Source organism: Buteo buteo, chromosome 7, assembly GCF_964188355.1.
Source record: "Buteo buteo chromosome 7, bButBut1.hap1.1, whole genome shotgun sequence".
NCBI classification, from domain to species: Eukaryota; Metazoa; Chordata; class Aves; order Accipitriformes; family Accipitridae; genus Buteo; species Buteo buteo.
The window spans coordinates 30,289,554-30,315,304 of NC_134177.1; the positions used below are offsets into that span (position 1 = coordinate 30,289,554).

A 25,751-nucleotide genomic window follows, 5' to 3' on the forward strand; every position below is an offset into this window, starting at 1 on the left:
ACCCAGCTCCCTTCGCCACAGCGATGCTCCCCTGGTCCCTGTGGCTGGGGGACCCCTTGATGTCTGTGGGGTTTCTTACCAGGTCAGAAACACCATTCACAGGGCTCGTGGTGCTAAATCCACCTGAGCCGTACTGTCCTGCAGCAGGCTCTGTTCCAGTCCATTCCTCCATCCCTCACTCTCATCCTGTTCCCTGGCAGACTGCCCACAGATCCAGTGTGTCCACCCATACGTGGCCCAGCAGCCAGATGAGCTGTCCTTAGAACTGGCTGACATCCTCAACATCCTGGACAAGACAGACGATGGTATGGGGGACAGGATGGGGCTGGGCTGGGAGTCCCTGTGGAAGGGTGGGCTTTGCAGGCAGCTGCCAAGCAGACAGGAGGGACCCTCTGGCCAGGGAGAGACCCTGGCATCACAGCCAAGGGAGCTTACAGCAGGAGGAGGGAGTTACTGTTTCCTGTTAACACTCAGGGCAGCCTGCATTTGCTGAGCTGTGGCAATGCTGGCACAGCCACCCTGGCACTGGCTGTGGGCCATGGCAGGGCTAGCACAGCCACCCCAGATGTAACCTAGATGTTACCCAGATGTTATCATCTTGATGATGCTTTGCAGCTGCCTGGTCCTGGTCTCTGGGGCACACTTGCAGCTGGTGGACTCAGTCACACTGGGTCTCTGCTGGGTCCCACTCCAGTGGCATCAGGGGCAGCGGAAGGCACTCAGTGGCAGCAGTGCCTGCTTTCTGCTGGCATCCCTTGAGTTAGTTGTCCAAACACAGTGCTGCTCAGGCAAGCGGGCCTCCCTGGCTAGATTTACAACTGGGTCCACTCCAGCACAGGCCTCTGAGCAGCTTCCAGAAAACACTGCCAGGTTTGTAGGCTCTTTCCAGCACAACTGTCCCAGTGCAGGAGCAATAGCCAGTCCTTCCCCATTTATGCCTGTCTCTGTCTCTGCTTAGGCTGGATCTTTGGGGAGCGTCTTCATGACCAGGAGAGGGGCTGGTTCCCCAGTTCTATGGGGGAGGAGATCCTGAACCCCAAAATCCGAGCCCAGAACTTGAAGGAGTGTTTCCGGGTGCATAAGTCGGATGACAGTCAGCGGAGGAAACTGGGCAGCAGAAACCGCCAATGACCATTGGCATCCCCAAGCATCTGGAGTGCCTCTGGGGGAGAGGCAGAGGACAGAGCCTGCTGGCTGGGAAGATGTGGTGGCGGTGCTGTGGGCCACAGTGCAGGACCTGGTGTGGCAGACCAGGCACACGCACCCCTGAACAGACTGTAGGTCCTGGGCTCCCCACCACACTTCGCACAGCACTGATCCTTTCCTGGAGATGAGTGCTTTGAACTGGCTAAAACAACCCATTTCCAGGTGTTCTGTAAAGCCCCAAAGAGCACAAGCCAAACAGATGCAGCCTGAAGGCCACCAGGTGCTGGCCAGCTGACCGCTGTTCCCTGCACACGTGCTAGCTGGGGCTGGCTCAGGCCACTTGGGAAAGGCATGTGTCCACAAATGCAACTAAGCAATTAACATTGCCCAGTTTGAGCACTTACAGCTCATCGCTACATTTTGAGTTTGGGGCCCTCCTAAAGTGGCATCTTACAGGGGTAGAAACTGGAGCAGAGGAGCCATCTCACCACCTCTCACGCAGCCTGTCAGCACCAAGCTGGGATGAGCCCCAGCAGCTCCACCTCCCCAGTCCTGCTGTGAAGCCGCTGGGCCCATTGCCAAGGACAGACCCTCCACCTGCTTCCAAACGCTCCATACCCAGCCCTGCTCCACCAGCAGCCCAAGCTCACCAGCCCTGACCCACGTGTCTGCCTGCCTGATGGCCTCTCGAAGCACCTCTGGGCCCTGCCCCATGGCTCACCCGCTCTTCTGCAGCCAGCATCCATCCGCAGAGCCACTGCAGAAGCCTGGCACCGCAGCCTTTCCCGGTTGATCTGGCACTCGCAGTCTCTGCTCCTCACTGCCGCCGATGCACGGAGCAGAGTGGCTGTCCCAGCGCCTCCTCGCACACCACCACATACCACGGGAGCACCAGCAGACCCGAGCTGCCACGCAGCAGGCGAGTGACATTACCCCAGGAGCTGGTGTCCCACGTGCTGTGTGAGGCCCAGTGATCGCTGCCTGCATGCTTGTAACCCTCACTACCCAGCTGCACGCACAACTTGCACACAGAAACTCCCTGTACAGGCTCACCTCCCTGTATATAGGCAAATCCTCTGTTGCCAGCAGAGCTGGATCATCACTCCTTCCAGCTGTGGCACTGAGCATCGCATGAAGCCCAGGGCACAGCACTGAGACCAGACAGGGGACAGACCCACAGCAGCCACCTCTGAACAGTCCCACACATGGCCACAGCCCAGGGCCTCTTAGCTACAGGCTGGTCCCAAGCTGCAGCCAGCGTCCATCAGGGAAATCAATTATTTGGCATCTTTCTGTAACACTGGAGAGTATTCCAGGTGCTGTGGCCTGCATTGCTGTATGCTCAGCAGTGCCACAGTTGTGCTTGAAAAGGGGATCGAGAACAGCTGCCTGTCAACAGAGTCACCCACCAGCCACGTGCACAGAGCGGAGGAGCACGGCCATGCCAGTGGCAACATGGGGAGGAAGTAGGACACTGGGGTGCTGCTGGAGGGGGGCTCTGGAGTGCTGCGCTGGAGCTGGTCTTTGGACCACAGAGGGTGTGCAGCGTGAGGCCGGACCCAGCTGCAGGAGGGCCAGGACTGCCCTGGGGGCTGTTTGTACAGTCACCACAGGCCTGAGACAGCCAGCCCAGCATCAGCCCTGCACTGGGAGGGGGGCTGCAGCCAGCCCCCAGGACCAAGCAGGTGGGAGGCACAGCAAGTGAAGGGAGAGCAAAGGGGTTCCTTGCTCAGGCCTAGCTCAGTGCCACCACATTAGCATGTGACAACAGCCAGCAAGGCTGTGCCTGTCCCGGCCACCTGTAGCACCCCTGAGAGAAGGTCCCTGGGTTGCTCACACCAGCCAGAGGCTCCCAACCACCTGCCAGTGCCGAGCCCAGAGCTGGGGTCAGGAAGGGACCACAGCCTCCAGTCTGGCACTTCAAGCTCATTTAATGGGGAGACTCCAAGTGAGATCCCCCCAACAGCACCCCACCATCAGCTTTCCAAGTACAACCAAACCTCCAGCTCAGGGTCCAAACCTTGCAGCAGCCAGAAATTCTCTATAGCAAAACCCAGAGAAGCACCAGTTCTAGAAATCCTTAAAATTACCCAAGAAATCACCACATCCTAGATCGTCTAGCGTCACAGCGCAGTGGCCAGCCCAGCCCACGCACTACAGCCCCACAGCCCTGCCTGGGATGTTTCTCATTGCACAGGAATGCTCCTTTACCCATCAGAAACAGCTCTTTTGGCTAGTGGAGGGGCTGACCCAGGGTCCCCAGTGCCAGGATGCCAGTTCCTCACTGCGTTTTTCTGTGGGGAGAGGGGCCCAGGGCTGCCATGCACTGTCCCACAACCCACCGCCAAGCCCTAGGACTCACCCCAGACCCTCTTGCTCTGTTGTGACTTTTTAGGACCCCAGGCCCTAGGCACAGGCTGTGCCATTTTCAGGCACCAAGTGACATCCATTGTTATTTCCTCAGACCCAGCCCTGCACGCCTCTGTTTCAGTGGTCTCAAGTGTTGTACAGGGCCAGGCCTGGGGCCCACAAGCATGGGCTGGAGCCCCCCCCCCAGCCCCCACCGGGCTGCCTCAGCAAACTGAGGGGAACTTCTCATTGTCTCGTTTTTCCGTGTGATGAAATATAGCTGAGTGAGCCAGTGCCAAAGCAACACGCGTGCATCTTCTTCCTCCCCCCACACGGACCGCTCGCCTCCTCCCCAGTCCCCTCCAGTGCGACTGGTGGGGGGAAACCAGCCCAAACACAGGGACTGGAAGTGGGGCTGAACGTGAACATGGGGTGGGGTGAGACTGGGGAAGTATCGGGGTGATTTACACCAACAGAACAACCCTTCCCAAGGAAAGCTGTGCAAGGTGATGCCCAACACCGTTACCACCAGGCTAGACCAAAAGAGCTGTTGCCGGCTCAGTCACTCACTGCTGCAGGTCCCTCCTGATGGTGGGGTCAACACTACCTGCTGTAGTTGAGCCTGCCGGGTGTGCATGCACCCAGGAGACCCACACGCTAAGAGCGCTTTTGGAGTGCAGGTCTGCTGCCCAGCACAGAGGCTGGAGTGCCCTTTGCCGCATCCACAGTGGCATTTCTCCCCAGCGGGCCCTGGGCAGATGGAGAGCAGGAGCAGGAGACAGGCTGGTTGTGTTACAGAAAAATCTTTTATTGAGTTCAGGAGGCCGAGAACTTTCTCAGCGTGATGACGACCAAGGCCACAAGCACAGACGTACCCAGGAGGGAGGCGATGACAATGGCACCAATAGCTCCGGGCCCCAGTGAGCCTGCAGGGACAGAGAACAAGGTGGTGTGAGGTTGGCAGAGCCAGTGGGTCCCAGATGGGAAGGGCTATGGGGATCACCCCCACACCCAGCATGTCCCCAGGCATTGGGGCCACTCCTGCCCCAGAGCTCCCTGCGTTGGCCATAGTGGCCCTGGTCCCATGTCCCCACGCAGCCAAGGTGTGGTCCTGTGCCCCAGTGGCATCAAGCCCTTGGGCAGGGGGCTGGAGCCAGCCATTGCCACCCCTTCACCAGCTCCTGGTGACAAGGACAGCTGCCACAAAGTGGGTCTTTGGTGCTCAGGCTTTCCTGGTAAACACCTGCACCAAGAGAGTTGCTTTGCTTGTTGCAGAACCACATCACAGCAGGTGTTTGCTGGAGGTAGAAGCCAGGAAAGGTGCTCACATTCCCTGTTTAAAGAGCTTTAGGCACACTCTTGCCCTGGAGAGCCATGCCTGTGCTCGGGGCACTTTCTGCAGGTAATTGCTGTGATGGGTCAGACCCAGGGCAGGAAGAAAGGCCTCAGCAGCTGCTCTGGGGCTGGCAAGCACTCCACAGCGGAGGCTTTTCGGCAGGGAAGTTTCCCTGAGCAGGTGATACAGGCAGTCTTCCCCCCCTGCAGCAGTGTGGGCTGGGGACAGGCCACCTCTGGCAGCTCAAATGCCTCCTGGGAGGCAATAGACCCATAAAGAGCAAATCCACAGTGAGGACATCCCGAGCCGCTGCAGGAGCAACCCACTGGCAGCCCATCACGCAGTCACATACCGTCCCCGGCATCCAGCCGGTGCAGGTGGGTTGTGTCCTCGGGCTCCAGCTCGGAAGTGTACGGGGGGAAGGCGGTGGCGTCTGAGAGCTGGGCTGTGGTGGTGGCGGCATCGAAGGGGCCAGCTCCAGAGGGCAGCTCGGGTGGCTCATTCCAGAGGGTGGGGACTGGGCCCTGCGGGTACTCTGCTGGGAGACAAGCACCCACAGTCACTCAGGGGTGTGGGTGGCCCCGGCCAGGCTGCTGGTGACAGCAGCAGCTCAGCAGGTCCCTGGGCTCCAGCCGCCTGCTGAGTGTGCCAGGATAGATGGATGGTGATGCGAGGGCTGGGAAACCCAGCGGGGCAGAGCCCGCCTCTGGGAGGGCACCACCTCCGCAGAACACCAACACCCAGAGCAGCAGAAAGCAATGCCCATGCCCCGGGGTGAAACCACACTGCCATAGGCTTTTGTGGCAACCTGGTGTACATACAGCACCCAGGGGATGACAAGGAGATCCCCACAACCATGCCACCTCTGCTTGTGCAAAAACAGGCCCCGCATGAATATCCACAGCCAGTTTGCTCATGGATGCCCACGGGACTGGCCTGGGAGGGGCTGTCACATTCCTGAAACAGGCAGAGACCACCCAGCCACCTGTGCTGGCCAAATTCACAGCATCTCAGGGCCTTTCTGTCCTGCACCACCAACTTATGCAACATAGGATGCCAGAGACACTGCCACTGCACAGGATACCGCTCCCCCAGACAGGAGCCCCAGAGCCTCAACTTCCCTCTGCCCCAGCTCCACACCATGCTGGGGAGATGAAAGCTGGGCCAGGCTCTGTTTGATGTTACCATTCACCTCCTGTTATTTCTTCCCCCTGTGGGGTCAGGGACCAAACCAGAGAGCCCTGCCTGTCTGTGTGTGGCTCAGCTGAGCACTGTCAATGCCCAGCTTGTTCAGGTGAGCCTTATGGGAGCAGGAGACATTCCACAGCTCCCTGCCGAAACCGCCAGGAATGTTGCACTGTGATGGGGAAAAAAAGAGGGGGAGGAAAACGAAGAGCATCCAGCACCAGGGCCCACCTGAACTGACACAGTGGTTATCAAGGCCAGGAAGAGGGCATCAGAGGAACCAGAGCAAGCAGCCTGGGCTCCCTGGGGGAAGGCATAGAGGCATCCCCAGGCACCCCAGCTCTGGCACAGTGTCTCTCAGTGTACCAGGGGCACTCGAAGACTTGTCCCAGGCTCTCCCTGGCCCAGCATGAGAGGTGGCAGCGCATCAGCCCCAGCTTTAAGTAACTGGAGCCCTCCTTACCTCCCACAGGCAGCCAGCACTTTGTGGGAGGAGAGCGAGCTGAAGAATCAACACTAATGGGCTCCACCACACTTTGTTCTCCTATAGGAGCCCTGCATCAAAAGGAACAGGAGGACCAACACCAAAACACTCACCTCTGCTGCCTGTACAAACCCACTGATAGGACTTACCGCAGGGCTCACATCAAAGAGTAGCTCCCACCATCCCTGAAGCTATTTGACACTGCCTGCAGATGCAGGAACACACCAGAGTTCTAGACTAGTTTTGAAAGTCCTTTCTACAGCCACAAAAGCTACAGGATTTTCAGCGAGACAGCTGCCAACTTCAAGTCTGGCCCAATGAGCAATGAGAGAGACAAATTAGCCCCCGGTTTGAGGCCTGTGCCAGTTAAGCCAGGCAGCAACACCAGCCTGCTCTGGCTGGCTGACCCACCCTGGGGAGAAGCTGGGAGTCACTGTGAATACCACGTCCTCGCCCGCTTGGTACATCTGTGGTCACTGCATCAGAGGCAGCATCTCACGTCCCCGGTATGAGCACACAAGAGGTTTGTGCTCCACAAGGGCTCCCCAGAAACACCTGAGCCCTTTGCAGGGCCCTTCCCAACCTGTCCTGCAAAACCAACCAGCAGAGCTGGAGACTCGCATCCCATCCGGAGGCTCTTCCACAAAGTGCCATTTCCAGTGGACCTCTCTTCTATAAATCCTGTGGTTTAGCTACCAGAGGACAGATCAGGAGGAAATACAGAATTTAGTGGGTAAATGTAGTCAGAACAACAGGGAAAGGAACCAAGCAGAGCCAGAGCCATTTAGTTAGCAATGGTGGCATTAGGTAGCTGTTGGTTCAGGCACAGACCAAACGTATGTAATGCTTTTGAAGCCCTGGTTCCAGGCTGCTTTCGCAAGTGGAGAAACTCTGCACAGAAGAGCTACGCTCTGGCTACAACCTTCTTGACTGTGTCAACACCACCGGGGCCAGCACCAACACTGCAGCTGTTCCCATCTGGCAAGAGAACACCACGCTGGGAAGACACCATTGTTGCATTTCCCAGGAATGTTTTCCTCTCCAAAGCCAAAAGAGCTGGGCGTACCCCTCGCATCTGACCAGGGGAAAGTCATTAGCTCAGATGATCTGTAACAGACACAGGCACCATCCAGGGAGGCTGCAGGACCTGGACAGGGTCTTCCCAACTCCCCATTCTCAAAGGGAAGAGGAGGAGCACTACTCCTTCCAACTGTAATGCAAAAGCTCTTTTTCTAACCAGACCCACAGGTCCCAGATAGTCTCTCCCGTCCCCAGGTGCATCTAATTCCTGAAAAATTTATTGCAGCTCTCTTTAAGCAGGGCACAGAGCTTATTTTTGATAGCCAAGTAAAGAGGAAACCATCTAATCTGTTTATGATCTCAGTGATTTTTAAGACCTGGATAGAGTCCTGGACGGCTGCTGGATATGTATTTTGTTAATGCCCCTCATCTGATTAAAACATGCTTTCAGTTCAGCTTCACAGAAAGGGCAGAGTGTGCTAAACATGCATTTTCTGTCCTGAGTTCTTGTGGTTTTACCTTAATGGCGCGTCAACCAAGGGAAACACAACTCCTTTCAGTCAGGTCTAGTGCCCCACTAACAGGAGTTGTCAGCTCAGAAGCAGCAGCAGTCATGCACGTGCATGAAGTGAAATACCTGCATCTGAACATCACCAAGAGCCAGGGCTTACTGCTGCGTCTCCTTTTTGGTTCTTGCACCTCAATGCTGCTAGAGCAGATGCCGAGAGCCCTGCAGCAGGCACACGGGGTGGGGGAGCACAACACCAAATGCAAGCACCATCCCCAGAGTTTGCTCTCTCCAGAGCAAACTGCTGCAGCCTGGGAGAGTGCCCGTTTGTAACCAGCACTTTTCTTTCCAAGACTCGCCTTTGATTTTCCCTCCTAAACTAACAGCTTGTGTCCTCACATGCCTCCATTCCTGCCTTTTTGAGAAGCCCAACCACCCATCCAACCATCCCCCCACATCCAGCGGGTTTCTTTAACAATGGGGAAGTCACACTTGCTCCCTTCCACAGGGCTGCCACTGGCTGAGAGCAGCAGATCTCTACCATAGCAGCATTAAATGCCACACTCCCATTTCAGTCCTCTGACATAAGCAATAAAGGCAAGGTAGGACAGAGTGTGTGTTAGGCACCAAAGCCCAACACACACACACACTATTAATAAGGTTTCACATGTCTAAGTGGGACATGAGGGTGACTGGAATATGACCGGACAGGCTCCAAGTACAGGCATGGGACTTGATTCAGGAGGTTCAGTTCTCTGCTCTGCTGCCAACGTTTTGTGTGGCCACCGCAAGTCCCTCTCCCTCCTGGGCTCAGTTTCTCTGTGCACAAACAGGAGACTGGGGCTCTAAATACAATCTACAAGAAAAGCAGCACCAGAGCAGCCAGGCCTGCCCACCTGCACAGTTACTGTCACCCTGACTGCGACAAAGAGGATGCAGTTTATGTGCCTGAACAAATGCCCAAGTGACAGCTCCAGATCCGGTGGCAGTCTTTCACAGGGAAAGGGCAAGTCTCACAGGACCTCCGTGGCTTTCAGGCAGGGAACAGCATTTTTTACTTCTGCAAAAACCCCAAACGCATTGCAATCTCAAGTGAGGGGGTACAGTCAAGGGTTGAAAACCAAATATCAAAGGCAAGGTAGCACATGGTTTTCCTGTTCACCCAAGAACTTCGTGGAAATAAAGAACTACCGAGAAACATGTTCAAAACACACTGTCCATCACAAGACCAGATGTTTAACATCTGGGTGAGAGCCACGCATTAGCTGTGGTGGCAGCAGCCTTTGGACCAGTCATATCTCTAGGAAAACCCACCTGGTGCACTTGCGTGGTTTGTTTGCCCTGGAGCAACTCGGCAGGGGCAGCAGGCAGGCAGACAGACAGGCTACCAGGCTGCTGACACACACAGGTAACCCCAGCGTTGCTGAGGCTTTGTGCCTTGGCACCGGGTGCTCTGAAGGGAGAGAAACCTTGACCCCATGGCAAAAACGAGCTCTCCCCCAGCATTAACCCTGTCTCAGCACTAAAGCACAGACCCAGGGTAACTGTTGCTTCACAGGCTACCAGTGAAATCCACTTGGTAAAGCCAGAACTTGGAAGCACTTAAGAGAAAGACTTGGAATAATCTTAGTTATCAGGGATTTACTGAGCAGAGATGGAGCCTGGGAAAAAGGGACTAAAAGTATTCCAGTGTTTTGCAACAGGCCAGGTGGAAGATAGCTCCTCTTCCTTCCCGTATGTTGACACTACAGATTGCCTTATTTTAGGGAAATATCTATACTGCATTGTGTCTTCTCCCTCTCTCCAGCACAGGTTAGTTACAACTTAGGCCAGGAAAAGGGAAGAAATTATCCAGTTACTACACCATAAAGAAATACACCATGAGTTTTCTGAATGATGCAGGGATCCAGCAGGACTGGAGCTACATGGGCTGCAGCGAGATCTAGAAGGGATGACACCAAAGGGAACTTGACAAAACTGCTATTTCCGTGCTCAACGAGAAGAAAGCAGGGTGACCTGCCAAGCATAGTGACATGGTAGCCAGTGCCCCAGAAACTTGGTGGCTGAAAGATAAGACTGGAAAAGTCTCCACAAGTGATAGCTCTTGAGGAAACCGATCAAATCTGACAGATCCTTCAAGATAGTCCTGAACAACCAAAACCTTCCCCCAGCAGACTGCAAGACCTCAAGGCAGGCAGATGTGGCCGCCTAACGCGTTCATCCCTGGAGACTACTCACCCATGACCAATACTCTTCCTTGTAGAAGCTGGTTTCAGCACCTCATCATCCTCACTCTCCACCTCCAACCCAGTAACCTTAGTCAGGAGCAGATACTAGTGTCAGTGATTTATAAGGAGTGTTGGTGCAGAGCAAGGCCGAGTAATGCACTACAAAGAGCTGCTGTAAGTCTGGACAGACCTGTTGGAACAACCGCATCTTTTTTTAAGAAATTTGCCTGACAAAACCTATTTACTACTTCTCACATTCTAGTACTTAACTTTAAAAACTTCCTAATAATCTTTTGCTCTCCTACTGTTGAGAATGAAGACACACTACAGAAAGATGTCCTTGAACAAGGTCTTCTCCTGTACATTTTCCTTCTGCACAACATCTCCTGCTCTGCTGCTTTTTTCTCCTGTATGCATTCTGATGTACTACTGCAGTATAACATATTTCCACAGTAGCTGAAAACAATGAAATTCATGAGCTCACATCAGAGTTTAGATACCAAATATACATGACTCAGAAGCCAAAGCCTTGCAAAGGCTTTTTACTAACTTCCACTTCACTTGGAGCTCTGGATCCATTCTATGAATTGAAACTGGTTTTGCTGATAGAAAAAAATAAAAATCAACAATTCACAAACCTCCTGTGCTCTAGGCCTACGTGCCACCTGGGTTTGGAGAAAGCAACAGTGGAGAAGATTTGGTTGTGCAGAAAGTCCTTGAAGCGGCTCTGTCTCCTGTTGCACCAAGATGACGTGGACAAAGAGGGTTAAAGACTTGGTTGGTTGTTTGCCCATCTTTGACAAATGGGATATTGGAAAAAGCTCAGTAACTCGGAGGAGAAATTCATGTTGTCTCCAGTTGCAGAGCTCTGACCACGCCATCCAGAAAAGCAGACTGGCTGGGCAAGAAGCCAGATCAAGGTACACAACCCACCAGCACCTCAAAAGTGCTCTGACTGCTACACCCAGATGGGAACCTCAGCTGCCAGCGAGGTCCTTCACTAAGCGCTCAGGAGTTCAGCGAGACAAGTCTTTTGGCACTAGGTAGCTGAGACCCCACTGTGATAAAATTAAATCCAACGAGGAAGGGAAGACTCATTCTGGACCTCGGGTCTGCATGGCTGGCATCAGCTGCAGCCCTCTCCAAGGCAGACTCCGCTTCTGCCCACCGTGAAGGGCTTTGCTATGCAAAGTACGAGGTGCTGAGATGGGAGGGCAGGGGCTGGGTGAACTCTTGAGGCCAGCAAGGGGCTGTCCAGCCCTAGGTAGCCACAGCGGGCACAGGGCCAGGGCAGGGATGAAAAGAGGCCTTCATAGGGAGCACAAAGGGCAGCTTGTGATGTGCGAAAGCCAGGAGCTCGAGTGTGGAGCAGCACAGAGCACTGCGGTTCTGATGAATGTTAAACAAACTTGTTTACAGAAAGGCAGGGCTGCATGTGTATGCACAGAGAGCAGAGGGCTGTCTGTGTGCTCTTCCCTTCTTTGTCTGCACAAGGCAGGAAATTTCCTTTACTAATGGGGTGAAAAGCAGAAAAAATTCCACTATGCACTGAAAGCCCCTGTATTGCGGGTAGGTAACTCTCCACTCCAAATGCAGCAGAAAACCATTCTGCTCCAGGGATGGCTTACCATACAGGCTGGTCCCCTCATGTCCCGCTTTGGGGTAGCAGAGAACAAACTTCTTAGAGACCTCAAGCCTCTAAAATGCCTCAGAGGAAGCACAGAGCCTCTCCTATGCCCCCGGAGCCAAACATTGCATTCATTAGTACAAAGCTCATCAAGAGCTACTGGCCTCGCTGCACGAGTGCGACTCACCCTGTACAGGAATCAAGTGAACATGGAGTATTTCACAGGAGCAAAGTGACACAGGGAGACAGCAACAGATACAAACCATAGCTGCAATGCTGACCCAAGAGCAAATACACAGGAAAGCTGGCAAGGCAGGGGGCAGAGCAAATGTGCACCAAATAGTGGAAACTTAAAATAGCATAAAGGAAATCCTAGCTCAGAGAGGGACCAGATTAAATTTTCACTGGAAATGAATCACTTTCTGTAGAAGAGTGAAATACTGTTAGCAGTTAAGAAAAGACCTTACCTGGTTTAGGGGAAGAGCACTGCCACTGCTTCTGGGAGCATGAGCAAGCTACAAACTGAAACTATGCTTAAGCATTTTATGTTCCACTACACAAAAATCAAAGCTCAGGGTTTGAGAAGGAAAACATCCACTTTTTAGTGCTTGTTTCTTCGCTACTTTAAAGGTTTCCCAGCAAGGTGGTGTCCTACAAGGGGAGGACCTGTGGGGGAAATGCCAGCTACAGTAATCCTGTTCTTGCACCCACAGATGTTCCAGCTAGGTGCTGTGATAAATTCCCCTACCCATGTGAAAGCTCCTTTACAAAAAAATAATTTCATTGGCTAGACGGCTAGCCAGGATCCCCCTGCTAGGCAAGATGCTCAGAACAAACTGGGAGGGAACTGCAATCCAGCCTTGCGCCAGGTCTTGGAAGGAAGGACGGGAATTCAGGAAAACAAGCGCTGTGCTTCTGCCCGTTATCTTGGGCCTGAGCCATCCCTTCAGCCTTGCCTCTGCTTAAAGGAAGAGGCTTTGACAGAAGCAGCTCCCCATAGGAGTTCCCACCCATATGTACACTCAGAGCCCATCTATGGAGTCGGTTTGGAAGCCCGTTATTCCTCATTTGTAAAACCCCCCTCAGACCAGCCAGCCCTTGAAGCTGGCTCTGCCCTTGGCTCCCCTCAGCCAGCACAGCCATGCTAAAGGCAAGAGCAGCTAAGGCTGCAATTACTAGCCATCTCCTTAAAAAACAGCACCTCACAGAATAGGTGTCTCACCTATTCCTACTCCCATCATCTCACTGAACTAGAGTCAGAGCCACGTACCTTCCCAGCACTGCTGTCTGCCTCAGCACACCCAGCTCTGGGCAAACTCAGCTTAGATGGACATCTCTGCTTTTGACAGAGCTAAATGTTTCCATAGACATATTTCTACTTAGAGCAGCTGTTGTAAAGTGCTCTGCTGTAGCAGAATGCATAGAAGGAACCAGAAATTGGCATGCAGGCTTTAGCCAGAGTTTCTTTCACAATTGTAACCTCTTCCTACCATTACAAGCTGACAGATAGCCTGTCCCATCAGCTGCTGAGACCACTCCATCTAGTGTTGACCCATCTGTTTACTGATCTACTGCCACTAATGGTCACGTAGGTGCTACTGCTGTTCTGCTTAGGAAAAACTATGGAGAATATATTCTTACTCACCACCAGCCACTGATGCCAAAGCTAGTTTCCATTAATCAATTATAATTTAATACTTACAGATCTTTTTTAGGGGAGGGAAAGGAGAGAGAAGCACGTTAGTAAAAGATCTCCCATACTTTTGGGCTTTAAATGCAAACAAAGCTGCTTACCTGCCAGCACAGCAGGGACCAGGATGCCGCACAGCGTTAGCAGGACCAGGCGAAGGACTCTGTGGTAGGGCATGGCTTCCCTCAGGAAAAGCATCAGCAGGAATTCTTAAAATTCTTCAAAGTATGAAACAACTTGGAAATTTCACTGGTATAATAAAAATTTTGTCCAGTCAGGTAAAAAAATATAAATTCCTTTACAACAGCAAGTGGAGAGAGTGCAAAGCCCAGCAGAGACTCACTCACTCTGACTTCTAGAGCACACCTCCTCCTGAAAGCAGCTCCACCCTCTACAATTTGTGCCTAAAACCCCATAGGCAGCCAAGCCGTTAGGCATCCGTCACCCTGCCAGGCCAGCACACACACGAGCGGTTGTTGGTGAGCCCTTCCCAGAGGACACAGGGATGCTCCTGGAATGCTTTCCCTCCAGCCGGCCACCTCATGACATGGGAAATAACACAGGACCCATTGGGGCAGGTAACCCCAAAACCGAGCAGACCACTTGAGGGCTTTGCTCTCTCCTCAGCGTGCAGGGCGGCAGTGGTCTTTCCAGGGTGGGTGCAGCAAAGAACAAGGGCCTCAATCTTTGGAGGCTAAAATGCTCTGAAACGGAGCCAGAGCGGCTCCATGGCATCCTTGTTTTCTGGGCATAATACTTACAGAGGTGAACCAGGAGCCACGTGTCGTCTCTGCTGGCAGAACTGCCTGTCCAAATCTGGTTAAGTCTTCCAGGAGAGTCACCTTTGTCAGGCAAGGACAGCATCCTCCTCGGATCTGAACTGTACAGACACTACTACCTCCTCCTGCCACCCTCTGCCACTCTGTCCCTCCCCTCCAAGTGGGCTTGTGGAAAGTTCACAGCAGAGAAAACTGAGGTTTGTTTCAAATCACATTTGCACTGATAGAGACTTGGGAAAGGATGAACTGTATAAAAAGGGGAACACTCCAGCTTATCATCAGAGGACAGAAGAATGTCACTAGATTTTTTTTAAGTTGATATGAGGATGAAATACTTCACAGTTTCCGTTCAGAAAAACATGTAATAAAGTACATAAACACCCCCAATGTCAGTTCTTTATGCTCTGAAAATATGACACGAGTAGTTTTGTCTTAAATTTCAGAATCAGATTTTTCTGCTATGACATCTCTTTGCTTTTTGGCTTTCTCTGACAGGCAGCCGGATAGAGTTCAGGTGTCCTTTTAAACCATTCTGCTTGCTGCAGTTCTTTGCAAAAGTGCCTGGCTGCGAGGGGAAGCAGGAAAAACAAAGAGGAGTGACTGCTGTCCCTGCAGCAAAATGACAAGTTAGGAAGTAACCTGATGAAATGTGCTCAAAAGAAACCTCAGACATCTCTAGCATCAAATTCAACATCGTCAGTCAAACTTGGATCAGAGCCCCGTTAGCTTTCCAGGTTCACGTTCCATCTGAAAAGGAGCTGGAAGTGCAAAAATATATATCCAGCAGCAGATACAAAGCTGTAGCTCCTATTTTTCCCATCCCTACTGATCCAAATGACATTCACTACAGAAAGAGGCCCTGTTTGTCACAGAATGTTACAGGGCAATCACCTGAGCATACAATCTGAATGTGCCAGCGTCTTACCTTTGTACGAAATACAGAAGCCAGAATATTAAAATATTACAAACAAGATCTTCCCCACAGGTCTTATCTACAAACTCTCAGAAGTGGACCAAGGTCCTCAGGGGTTTGACAAATTATTGCACATTCTCCCTGCTTGCATTTCTGTGCTTTCATTTAGCAATCCACGAACTGTTCCTTTCCTGCTCCCCGGCTGAGCTGGAAATTAACAGGCTTTTGCCTATTTGTTACACAGTATAGAGTAGTCCAAAATTAGCTTGTAGAAATTAGATCATACCATTAAAAAACAGAAAGTACTTATGAACCAGACACCTTATATACACACACACAAAAAAAGAAGATATTAAAACAAAGTCAAATTATCAGCCTAAACATGCACTGTTCTCTCCAAGACATTACCTAAACATAATGCAAAGTTACTGTGTAAATTGGGCCTTAGCATAATGACTTCACATTCTTTGTGGTCATGTGAATGGTAGACAGACATTTATCATTATCTTTTACTGGGATTTTTCACACAAAAACAAGCAGCAAGTAGAAAAAAAGAAAAAGATTTTGTCTAAAGGGAAGCCTACCAGGTGTCCATGTGGACTTTACACTGGGGGGAGAAATAAACCCTCTCATTTAGGGAAGGGAATTGGAATGGTTGGGGTGGTTACTGACTGGCAAAAAAAGGCTCCATGGCTGAGTGTTTGTATTAACAGAAAACTAACCGTGGTTTGATCTCTCCTGCATAAACACCACAAGCGTGAACGCACATGTTTCTGTACAGGGGGGTGCAATTAAAGCTTTCTTGTCAGTTTTCCAATCTCAACTTACTACTGTTTATTTGAAGTCTAAAATTATCAAGGAGAAAAAACCCACCGGTATTCCTCACCAGGGAAGAAATAAAGCAGCAGTTGTTCCACATCCTGTGTATTTGCTTGTTGTTTCTTGATGAAAACTGATGCAAGTCGAGTTTTGGGTCAGTTTTAGCACCAGGAATTATCTCAAAACTCAGCTTTGACAAAAGCAAGCAGAAAGTTTTCTCTCAGATATAATACAACCAGGTTTTATTTAAGTTCTCTCTTTTTCCCCCCCCACACTGGCAAAAGTTCAGAGGGAGTTTAAAGTTTTGTAAACATTTTAACTACCCCTCTTCCCCCTTTTATGAATTTACAAAGCAAAGGAGACAGGGAGACCAGATTTGCAACAGTTCCAAGTCTCTCCATGCTGTTGGATCCAAAAACTATATACAAGTCTGCAGCAGTCTCTGTATAGTTACTGTACATGTTTGGGGGCAGGGGGAAGAGAGAGGAGGAAGGGAAAGGTGACCCCAAAAAATGAATAAACCAAACAAAATAAAATCCAAAGCCAAACTGCTCTTGAGCAACTCGAACTGTTTTCTTTAGGCAGTGATGACAGAACAACAGTCACCTTTATACAACTCCACCAGAACTGCAGCGTATCTCCCTTGGCAGGTTATAACCCTCTGGGAATGGGAGATGGGACCAGGGGGTTGAAACTAAGTGCATTTGGCAGTTTTCATTTTCTTTCTTTCATGGTGTGTGTGCATGTGGGTGGGTGGAGAAAGGAAGGTGGTATTAATATTTCCGTGAGAGAGGAAGGTTATGATTCCATAAATACTTAAAGATTATGGATCCCAGTGAAGGTGCATGAAATAGTTTAAGGTGTAGAAGATAAGCAGGGCTGTCACTGCACATAACTTCGCCCTCCACAGTCTCTCTTCATGACAAAAAGGTATCTCTGCTCCTTAACCTAAGCACTGCTTGAAATGACAACTAGCTAAGACTGCTGGGGTATATATCTGAAAGCCAGTGTTCACCCTCACCAAAGACTAAAGATCCACACAGTAAAGATCCTACTGTCTCTTAAACGAGACAAATTTGCAGGAAAAGAGCTCAAAATAAACTGGTCCTAACCCTCCACAGGTAGCATTTAAGGGATCAATTCAACCTAAAAGAAGAGATGCCACCCCCCTTTTTTCCCAGAGTAGAAGTCCCCACTTGTCCAGGAAGGCTGGAGTATGCCAACTGGGAACTCCATCAGCTTCAGCATCACCACCTAATGAAGACAGACTCGAGCTTTCCCTCCAAAAATAATGTGCTGAGAAGGGCTGGCAGGGGGTGTGCAACTTCAAACCAACCCAAGCTAAACTGCGCCCACCACCACCCCTCTCCTGCTGTTGCCAGTTCTAAGGTTAGCTTATGAATGCAACTCCTGGCTTGGGAGAGCACCTCTTGCCCTGATGGAGCACGGAAGTCAGTATCTGTGTGGCATTTTGGTTTTGACCAACATCTGTTAACCACAAACTCTCTCTCCCTCTCCATGACTGCACATGAAGGATGCGGTACAAGTAACCAGGAGAGGGAAGCAATGGTTTGCAGAATCCCAATTGATATTTTTTTTTCCCTAGGTATGTCAGCAGAAGAAATCACAGCACAGTGAAAGCTTGCTGCCCAAATCAGCCTTGTTGTGAATGAATCCTCCTATCTCCCACCCTCCCAGGACTCTGAACAAAGTCCACACGACTCTAGGCTGACAGTAGGAACAACGCCTGTGCAGTCCTGGGCAGAAAGGGTTTGCTGGGGCCAGAGGAAGCAGCCTGAGATGATTGATTCTGTGATTCACTGCGAGGCAAAGAAGAACGCATGGTGGAGAGTACTGTGTCCGAAACGGAGAATCCATGGTTAACAGATGCAGGAAAAGCCAGTTGATTTGCACATGCTCAGTAGTCTTCCAAAGTCTCTATTTCTCCCATATTGAGCCGCTCTGATGAGGCATTCACTGAAAACCCTGTAAAACCAAGAAGGACTTGTGTTAAAAATCTGGATGTGGTATATTGTGTTTGATGCAATACATCTGTTACATGCAGTAGCATGTGTAAGATAAAGTGAATAATACGTATCTAATAAAAACTCAGAGGGAAATTCAGTAAGGCTAGAGATATAATTACCCAAACTGTTTCTGTTTTTTCCCTTAATAAATCGAAGACAATCAATTGTTTATTTAGGTAAGCATCACTTAGTCTTTAAAAACAGATCAGCAGAAGACTGGTTTCAACTTTCATTTGACACAAGATGTCATCTGCAGAGCTAGTATGAGGCATGTCTAGGCACAGTGGCAACATGGCTCAGCAACATCTTGGAAAGGAGCAAGTTTGAGTCAACTGGTACTTGGAAGTCCCCATCAATACTGTACTTATATGGTCCAAGAGGCAGAAATATACATTTTGTGAACTCAGAATCCAAGTGTGGAATCATGCTCAGCATTTCAGGGGGTGTGAGCAATTCTACCCCTTACTTTAACATCTAAATACATCTACCTATGAAATCTAGTGGTAATTCCATGTATTTCCACGCTTTTTTTACAGTCTTCTATCTCAGGAGTACAACATGAAAATGTACAAAGCTATATAGTGCTATGCAGATGGCTCAAGATGCACCTAAACTTGTACCCAACCTTTTAATCGTAAGTGCTGAGGACATGATGCACGTGAGAAAAGTGTGCGAAAAAAGCAAGAACACTTGCTACAAGGAAAAAACCCAATATATCATATGCAACTTTCCTACTGAAATCCAATTTTTACAGTTGTACCAACCTCACATGGAGTATGAGAAAGTTCTCCTGTGTAAGGCTACTAAACACAAACCTGACATTTCATTATCTTGAGACTGCTATGTAGGCTTGCTCTGTGCTAGAAAACAAACCACTTTCACAGTCATTATCTTCAACAGATAAACAGTGCTCTGTTCAGTAGGTTTAAGCAAATTGTTCTGGCTCCCTCTCGTGGCAGTATGTTACCTAAAAGGTTTTGGAATTATTTGTAATAAGTGTACTGATTTTTAAGAAGCTGCACGTGCTACTTCTCTTACAGTTGCAACAACTTAATTGTATGTGGTGATTTCACATTACATGAGCAGGTTTTTAAACTATTCAACTGAAGACCCATATCAGACTCATTGGATTGGCACCTAGGGGTGGCATAAGTCAGGATTCCACTGAAAAATTCAATATACTTCATTGCAGAAATCATTGATTTAATTGAAGAGTATTGATTTTGTCGAGAACAAAAAGGGAACATAAAAAACAAAGGCAGGGCTCTGTCAGAGCCTTAAAAAAAGCAGTGACTTCCAAGTGGTTAATACCAGGCTGCTTTACATGAATATGAGCTAAGTAGCACCAGCACAACAAATACCAGCCCAGTGTGGTACCCAAGTTTCCTTTTTATCACACAGCACAAATGTAGACACATTTATTCTACAGGAATACTACAGTGCCATATTACATTCCACAATGCTCACTACTCAGGTACTTACACGATGCCCTTGTATCTTAAAGGCCACTTTAAAAAAACCTTTCCATCAATGCTATAAGGACTAGTTAACTACCATCCTCACGTAAAAATTAAAATAGAGAACATAAAAAATAAACAAATAAAAGAAGGACTACTAATGATGTCATCATCTCCACTGCCTCCAACTGAAAACTTATGACCACTTTTCGACTGTTTTTTCCATAAAATCTTTGCCATAATTTCTGACTAGGGTGGTTAGCTCATGTAAAAAAGTAGGAAGGAAGAAAGGCAAGCCTCAAGAAGCTTTATTAATTCATTAAATTCATTAATTCAATAAAATAGGCATAGGTTGACTCAAAAGAGGAAAGGCAGTTTAACTGACATCCCTGAACTACCTAAAGGTTTCCAGATAATAACCAAGGTATTGGAGAGACCTTTTCATGAGGGAAAGTTCAACAGAAGTTGTCCATGAAACTGATAAAGAGTTTTTTTGAATCATTAAAATAGTAATACTGAAACAAATTCTAAAGACACTTCAACAACTACCTTTTCTGCTCGAATTCAATATTCCCATTTAAAGTTAACAGGAATTCTACACTCCACGAGGCTTTTCCCAAACTAAACATTCATTTATAAAAATTAAAACTGACCTAACAAGCTGGGATCTGCACGAACCATTTTCTGTTTCTTCTTTTTCTTCCCACTCTGCACAGCCTCAAAATTGGATTGCTGGTTGTTGCTCTGATTGGTCTGAAAGACCGAATGTAGCGAACTGTGGTTCATCCCCCACACTGAATCCTAGAAAACAAAGCAGGATTATAAAGTGCAATTAAGTTTGGTTTATTTATATTGAAAACATTCAGAAAGCCCAAAGCACTTCCTATATCACATGTGGCAGCACTAACCACTGATGCATCCATCTAACACATCTACCTCATCTTTCTAAAGCATATCCTGGATTAGTGTGTTAAGACACTATTTGATCTACAGTTGGCCCCAACTGTTAGTTATAAAGGAAACTTGATTCTGCAGTAAATATTTGAAATTTGCTTTATTCTCTGTATTTCACATGGCCTGTAAAATCCTGCTCATCCTCCTATCAATCCAGCAGAAATGCAGCCTCTTTCAGACTCAAATATAGTCTCTATACACTGCTCCTAAGCACTGTAGCGAGTAAGATTTACCTGTTGCTGCTGCTGTTGCCGCTGCTGACTGGCTTTCTGTTTGGCACGGCGCTCAAGAAACTGCTTGGCAAACTCCTTGGCCTCAGGAGTATCTCCAAGATAGGCTCTGATGTAATCATGGACCTCATAGGGAGACTCCACTTCCTTCAGGAAAGAAACAAACGTGGGAACTGCAAGAAGAAGGCAGACCGTGAGGGAATGCATGTTGATATGTGAACACATGCATGCAATAAACACAAAGTTTGGATTTCTGTTTCAAATATTCACTAATCTAGTAGCCATGGCAAACAGCTTCCCCTCCAGAGTTCCCTACAGTAAAGCCCTATGACAGAATGCTTCATCTATTCTGCAGTCAAAGCAAGGATAAGAAAGGCAGCTAATGTGATGAGAAGGAAAAACAAACTGACAATCCTATGGGTATATTAGTCCATCAGCTTGAGTCTCTGCCAGCTTTAATGTTCAAATTTAATGCCAGGCCCAAATGAAAAATACTACTCCCAGAGCTGTCATCAGTACAATCTCTTTTTGGCTGAAGCACAACAGATCACACTCCACAGTGGCTGACCTGACCTGCAAGGACCTGAAGTTCAACAGCTAGCTCACTTGCAAGGTGTCTTTACCAGCTTTTTTTCCTTAGACTAACTTTGTTGCACTGAGTTTTATTTTAACACGGAGAAGGGTAAAGCAAATCATGAGCCAGGAAGACACCAGGACAACAGGCTGCTGCCTGTGGCACAAAGTAGCCTTGGAAGCACAGAAGTTCACTGTGGATGTATGACCCATGATGGCCTTGCAGGGCCACAGCCTCTCCCAAGACACCAGATGAAGGTAGTTAGTACATCACAGATGAGGCCAAGAAGTCACTTCTAGTGTCTCTCCTCTAAGAGGAGGGAAGCTGTGGCACTGCAATTGTGTGAGGTGTGATTCTGGCTCTTGGCGCAGCTCTTGTTCCCCACTCAGGTTCGTGGGTCCCACAGAACCACAACTTTGCAGTGTGCAGATGCTGGAGGCAGTAGTACAAGAAGGTATCAGTTTGTGATCTCAGGCTGGGCATTCCTCTATGTGCCCTCCAGCAGAATTAGTACAAAACCCAACCAGTTTCACACCAAAAAAAGCTTTGCACAGGGACATTTGATAATTTGGCCTGCACTTAAAAGTTAACTGGATCCTCATCCACCTGCCTGATAATGCTTCCATGACCACCGAAAAACCTCAGCAGAGCTCTGGGTGGCAGACTTCAAATCTGTTTCCAATCCCCACTGATTTGCTATAGTTAGCCCAACAAAAACCATGGAGAAGATGATGCAGCCAGTTCTTCGGACCACTATTTAATGATGCCATTTTGCTGACTGTATTAAAAACATTACTTTGATGTCATTACTGTCCCTCAGAACTATCTGGTCAGGAAACAAACTGGATATTGTTTCTTACAGTGGATCATTTACATTCCTCCCCACCTCTTACCATCTAAGTTGTTGGCTGTGTTGAGTGCATGAAGCATCTGTTCACACCACTGAGTGAATCCATCCTGGGCTTTATTAACCCCCTGGAACAATTTCAACAGCTTCTCCTCTTCTTCCACCTTCTTGTTTTGTCTACTTGTAATACCTACAGATTTACTGAGGTAAAGAAAACACTTATAATAAATCATAAGTTACCAGACTTACGAACAGTACAGTATACAGTACAATGTTACAAGACTCACTAGTTTACAAGGTGTGAACGCTGTTTAAGAACCAACTAATTTTCTATGTAAATGACAAAATAAATTGTGAATGGTCACCTATTAGCTATTTTTGTTGTCAAAACAAATCCTGAGCGACACACAAAAAAAAGAAAAACAGACGAAGATGTTATAACTGCTAAGTGATCATCTCAGGAGTCGTAGCCTTTCTTTGCAAACGCTCCTTCCCCAATTCCTACCTGAGGCTGGCATTGCTTTTGTTTTTATTGGTCGAGTTACGAGGTCCCACTTCCTTCACTGCATCATCCCAGAAACCCATGTTTGAGTTTTTGGTATCAGCATTACTCCAGATGCTACTGACTAGATCAGATGCCCACTGGTTGCTGGGATTAGTGTTTAGGGAGCCCCACACTGAATTCCCAATGCTGGTGTGCAGGTTAGAGTGCTGTTGAAACATAACAAAGAGATCCTGGTTATTAGCACCAGACCTGGCAGAACAGTAATGAATAGACATGGAGAACTGTCATGTACTGTTTCCCTCTGCATACTGATTACATAAATACCATACATACCGTAGTATTTCTGACTCTGTTCGGCTGCTGGTGCTGCTGTTGCTGCTGTTTCTGCATCTGCCTTGCCTCTTCCTGCTGTATCTCCAGCAGGGACTTGGTGGTGCCTGTTGGTTTGGTGACATTACCCCAGCCTGACAATTTTTGCTGCTGTTGCTGCTGCTGTTGCTGGAGGGCCTTCATTAGTTCACGCTGCTGACGCCTTTGCTGTTGCATGCAAGACAAAAACGCTTGTCCATACTTTCAAAAGGTCATTACTATTCAGAAGTCTAGCTGGGAAGCTGGTTTTAAACTGATATCACTCTCTCCTGGAGGAGTTTGGCTGACCTATTATTTTTTGAGCCATCACAGTTCCTCCAAAAAGGGAGACACTAAGTAACCAGTAAATACAAATTGTTTATTAGCCTAGGACAGAATAAATTTGTCAAATCATAACTGCAGCCAGTTAAGCATTTGGGGTCTTGGAAGAATACCTTCTCTCCTACCATCACTTGCACCCCCTGCCCCCTTCAACCCTTCCCCCTGCCCCAAACTGCCCTGGTCTTGTGCATATCTGCAAACATATTAGAGTACAGATGTAAAATAATTTTATATTGTTTTGTGAACGTAATATACTCCCAGGATTAAAAGAGTACAGTTCTCCCTTCTTTCAGATACTTGTATTAAGAAGCTATAAAAACTTTCAAACAAGTACTTACTGAACCTACACCCGAAAGGTAGGATTTTACCTGAGTTATGCTATTTCAAAAAACACTCCTCATCCTCACCATTCCTTCTAATAACTTTGACAGTTAAACAGTAACACAGTTGAGACCACTAACAAGTTACACCCCATTACTATTACTATTTACCTCTTCTCGAAGCTGCCGTTCTCGTTCTTCTTCTAATTTTTGGATCTCTGCCAATGACAGTGTGGTCTGGGATTGGCAAGCTCCTGAATTTGATTGCTGACCCCAGGTTGAAGATGAAGGGAGCTGGGCCAAAAACCACATCATTAGGAATTACAAAACATTTTAGAGAATACCGCTGCAGTATAATCATGAAAAATCAGTGTAAGCCCACAGCACAAGGGAAAAGAAAGGCCACCTTTAAAGTTTAACAAAACACTGGAAAGTATAAAATGGTACAATTAAGTATGAAAAAGTACAACATATAAACTATGTTTCTTTCAATTGCCCTCTGATGTATCATAGGGTCAAAGACACAGCGTATCAAGAATAATGTAACACATCACTGCCTGAAAAATAGCCATCAATTTTGATTTCAAAGACTTCAGGAACTCCAGACTTTAGAAACTTTGCACTGGCCCTTGTTCATTGCAGCAGAATAAACATCTGTACTCATCTGCGAATCCCTTTCTAGTACACTTCTATCGACTGAACCTTTTTTATTTTGTAACTTATCTTCCTCTTGTTTCTCCCACCATTTTTCACAGTCAACTATTTACCCTCTTCCTTCTCCATATAGTTCAACCGTCCCCAATCTGCTCAAGCTAGTCTAGACAACCCTGAATTCAGCTGTGGTTTTACTTCCTACACTGAACTGAAGGAGGAAGTTAGACTGCAGAGACACATTACCTTCATTTGTGCAAGTTGCTGCTGTTGCTGCTGTTGTTGCAGCCGTCGTAAAGCCTCCTGCTGCTGCTGCCTCTGTCTCATTATTTCTTTCTGGCGCTGGAGTTCCAGCTCCTTGCGCTTTCGCTCTTCTTCTTCGAGCCGCTGTCTGGCTGCCTCTTCTTCCATGCGTAGCCGACTTTCTTCAAGGCGCCGTTGGGCTTCCTCCTCTTCACGCGCCCACTTGGCAGCCTCCTCTTCCTTCCCAGGACATAAAGAGGAGTTAAGTCTAAGACTTAGAAAATCTAAATTACTCCTACTCTGTGGTATTGACATTCTGACAGAACAGAGACCTTTGTATCTGTAATCTGTGCTGTTTAGGTTGTTCATTTACCTTTACCTTTGTCAGGCAAGAAAGCCCAATAATATGGTCTATACCACCTAAAAATATAAGTTTGCCATTGCTCCACCAAGGAACTTGGAAGAGAATGACATCTCCCTAGTTCAGAGTAGCTAATTTCATGCCACTTTCCTTCTAGGAGTTACACACCTTTCAGTCTGAGCTTCTACCTGCTTATACTACTTACAGTCAAGTACTGCTACATTTTCAGTGGAATAAAACTTGACAGGATTAAAGGAAGGAGAGGTTTTGACATGAAAGAAGAAAACAGGTGACAAAGGCAGTGATGGTTACTGTTGTTACTCAACGCTAGAGTTGCAAAGGAAAAGATGCTTCTGCTAACAAAGGAGATGACTGTGTGGTGGGACAGAAATGGCAATGAATGTCTTGCAAGGGAGGCCCCTGAAAACAAATTTTTAAATAACAACTGGCAATTCTGAAATGGACCTGGAAATTAATGTGAAGCCAATCATGTTTCAAAATTAGTTTGATTTAGCGACTGTGACAGTATCAATTTGGGGGCTGGAAGCTCAAGTTCCCCAATACGGACTTCTAAAGCTGACCCCAGGGGAAAAAAGCCTGTTAACAGTAAGACAAGAAACGGGAAGAAAGAAGCTGAAACTTTTATAATGGGTATAGTCTTGGCATAGTACAGAAAGACTGGCAAAACTCATTATCTCAGACGACATTAAAGATAACAATTCTATAATAAAGGCTCAGAGAGTGACAATTCAAAACAAATTATTATTCTTGTACTCTAGTCTGCCTTTCTTTTGAAGAAAGGAGTAGA

At 48.2% G+C, this 25,751-nt stretch overlaps 3 protein-coding genes across 19 annotated transcripts in view; 1 reads left to right on the forward strand and 2 right to left on the reverse strand.

Annotated features, from left to right (window-relative positions):
• NGEF (neuronal guanine nucleotide exchange factor) overlaps positions 1-3,790 on the forward strand; it is a 42,430-nt gene extending 38,640 nt beyond the window's left edge. The window contains exons 14-15 of the mRNA XM_075032081.1: positions 201-305; positions 959-3,790. Of these exons, the coding sequence (XP_074888182.1) occupies positions 201-305; positions 959-1,131 (278 nt within the window). The 3' untranslated portion in view covers positions 1,132-3,790. The remainder of the gene's footprint in view (positions 1-200; positions 306-958) is intronic.
• Positions 3,791-4,282: 492 nt separating this feature from the next.
• On the reverse strand, positions 4,283-17,514 carry SNORC (secondary ossification center associated regulator of chondrocyte maturation). Of its 4 annotated transcripts, none has more exons than XM_075032101.1 (4): positions 16,139-17,514; positions 13,678-13,822; positions 5,184-5,369; positions 4,283-4,421 (listed from the first exon to the last, which is right to left on the reverse strand). In XM_075032101.1, the coding sequence occupies exons 2-4, from the start codon at positions 13,769-13,771 to the stop codon at positions 4,312-4,314; spliced, it is 390 nt and encodes a 129-aa protein (XP_074888202.1). In that variant the 5' UTR covers positions 13,772-13,822; positions 16,139-17,514; the 3' UTR covers positions 4,283-4,311. The 4 variants fall into 4 exon arrangements, with proteins under 4 accessions (XP_074888202.1, XP_074888204.1, XP_074888201.1 ...); XM_075032103.1 differs by having other exon boundaries at positions 5,184-5,366; positions 14,335-17,514; XM_075032100.1 differs by having other exon boundaries at positions 14,335-17,514.
• A 242-nt stretch (positions 17,515-17,756) lies between these two features.
• GIGYF2 (GRB10 interacting GYF protein 2) overlaps positions 17,757-25,751 on the reverse strand; it is a 77,989-nt gene continuing 69,994 nt past the window's right edge. For all 14 annotated transcript variants that reach the window (XM_075032095.1, XM_075032090.1, XM_075032094.1 and 11 more), the window contains 8 exons: positions 24,586-24,822; positions 23,860-23,982; positions 23,012-23,215; positions 22,679-22,884; positions 22,220-22,374; positions 20,756-20,925; positions 20,222-20,369; positions 17,757-18,070 (listed from right to left, as the gene is read on the reverse strand). In XM_075032095.1, coding sequence (XP_074888196.1) covers positions 18,003-18,070; positions 20,222-20,369; positions 20,756-20,925; positions 22,220-22,374; positions 22,679-22,884; positions 23,012-23,215; positions 23,860-23,982; positions 24,586-24,822 — 1,311 coding nt within the window. In that variant the 3' untranslated portion in view covers positions 17,757-18,002. The remainder of the gene's footprint in view (positions 18,071-20,221; positions 20,370-20,755; positions 20,926-22,219; positions 22,375-22,678; positions 22,885-23,011; positions 23,216-23,859; positions 23,983-24,585; positions 24,823-25,751) is intronic.

What these genes read in the sequence shown, in the direction of transcription:
- SNORC (XM_075032101.1), bottom strand. Translation starts at nt 13,771, where the DNA reads ATGCTTTTCCTGAGGGAAGCCATGCCCTACCACAGAGTCCTTCGCCTG. An exon ending in GGTCCCTGCTGTGCTGGCAG is followed by an intron (nt 5,370 to 13,677) that starts GTAAGCAGCTTT and finishes CTTGTCTCCCAG; the next exon opens with CAGAGTACCCGCAGGGCCCA. An exon ending in CCGGCTGGATGCCGGGGACG is followed by an intron (nt 4,422 to 5,183) that starts GTATGTGACTGC and finishes CTGTCCCTGCAG; the next exon opens with GCTCACTGGGGCCCGGAGCT.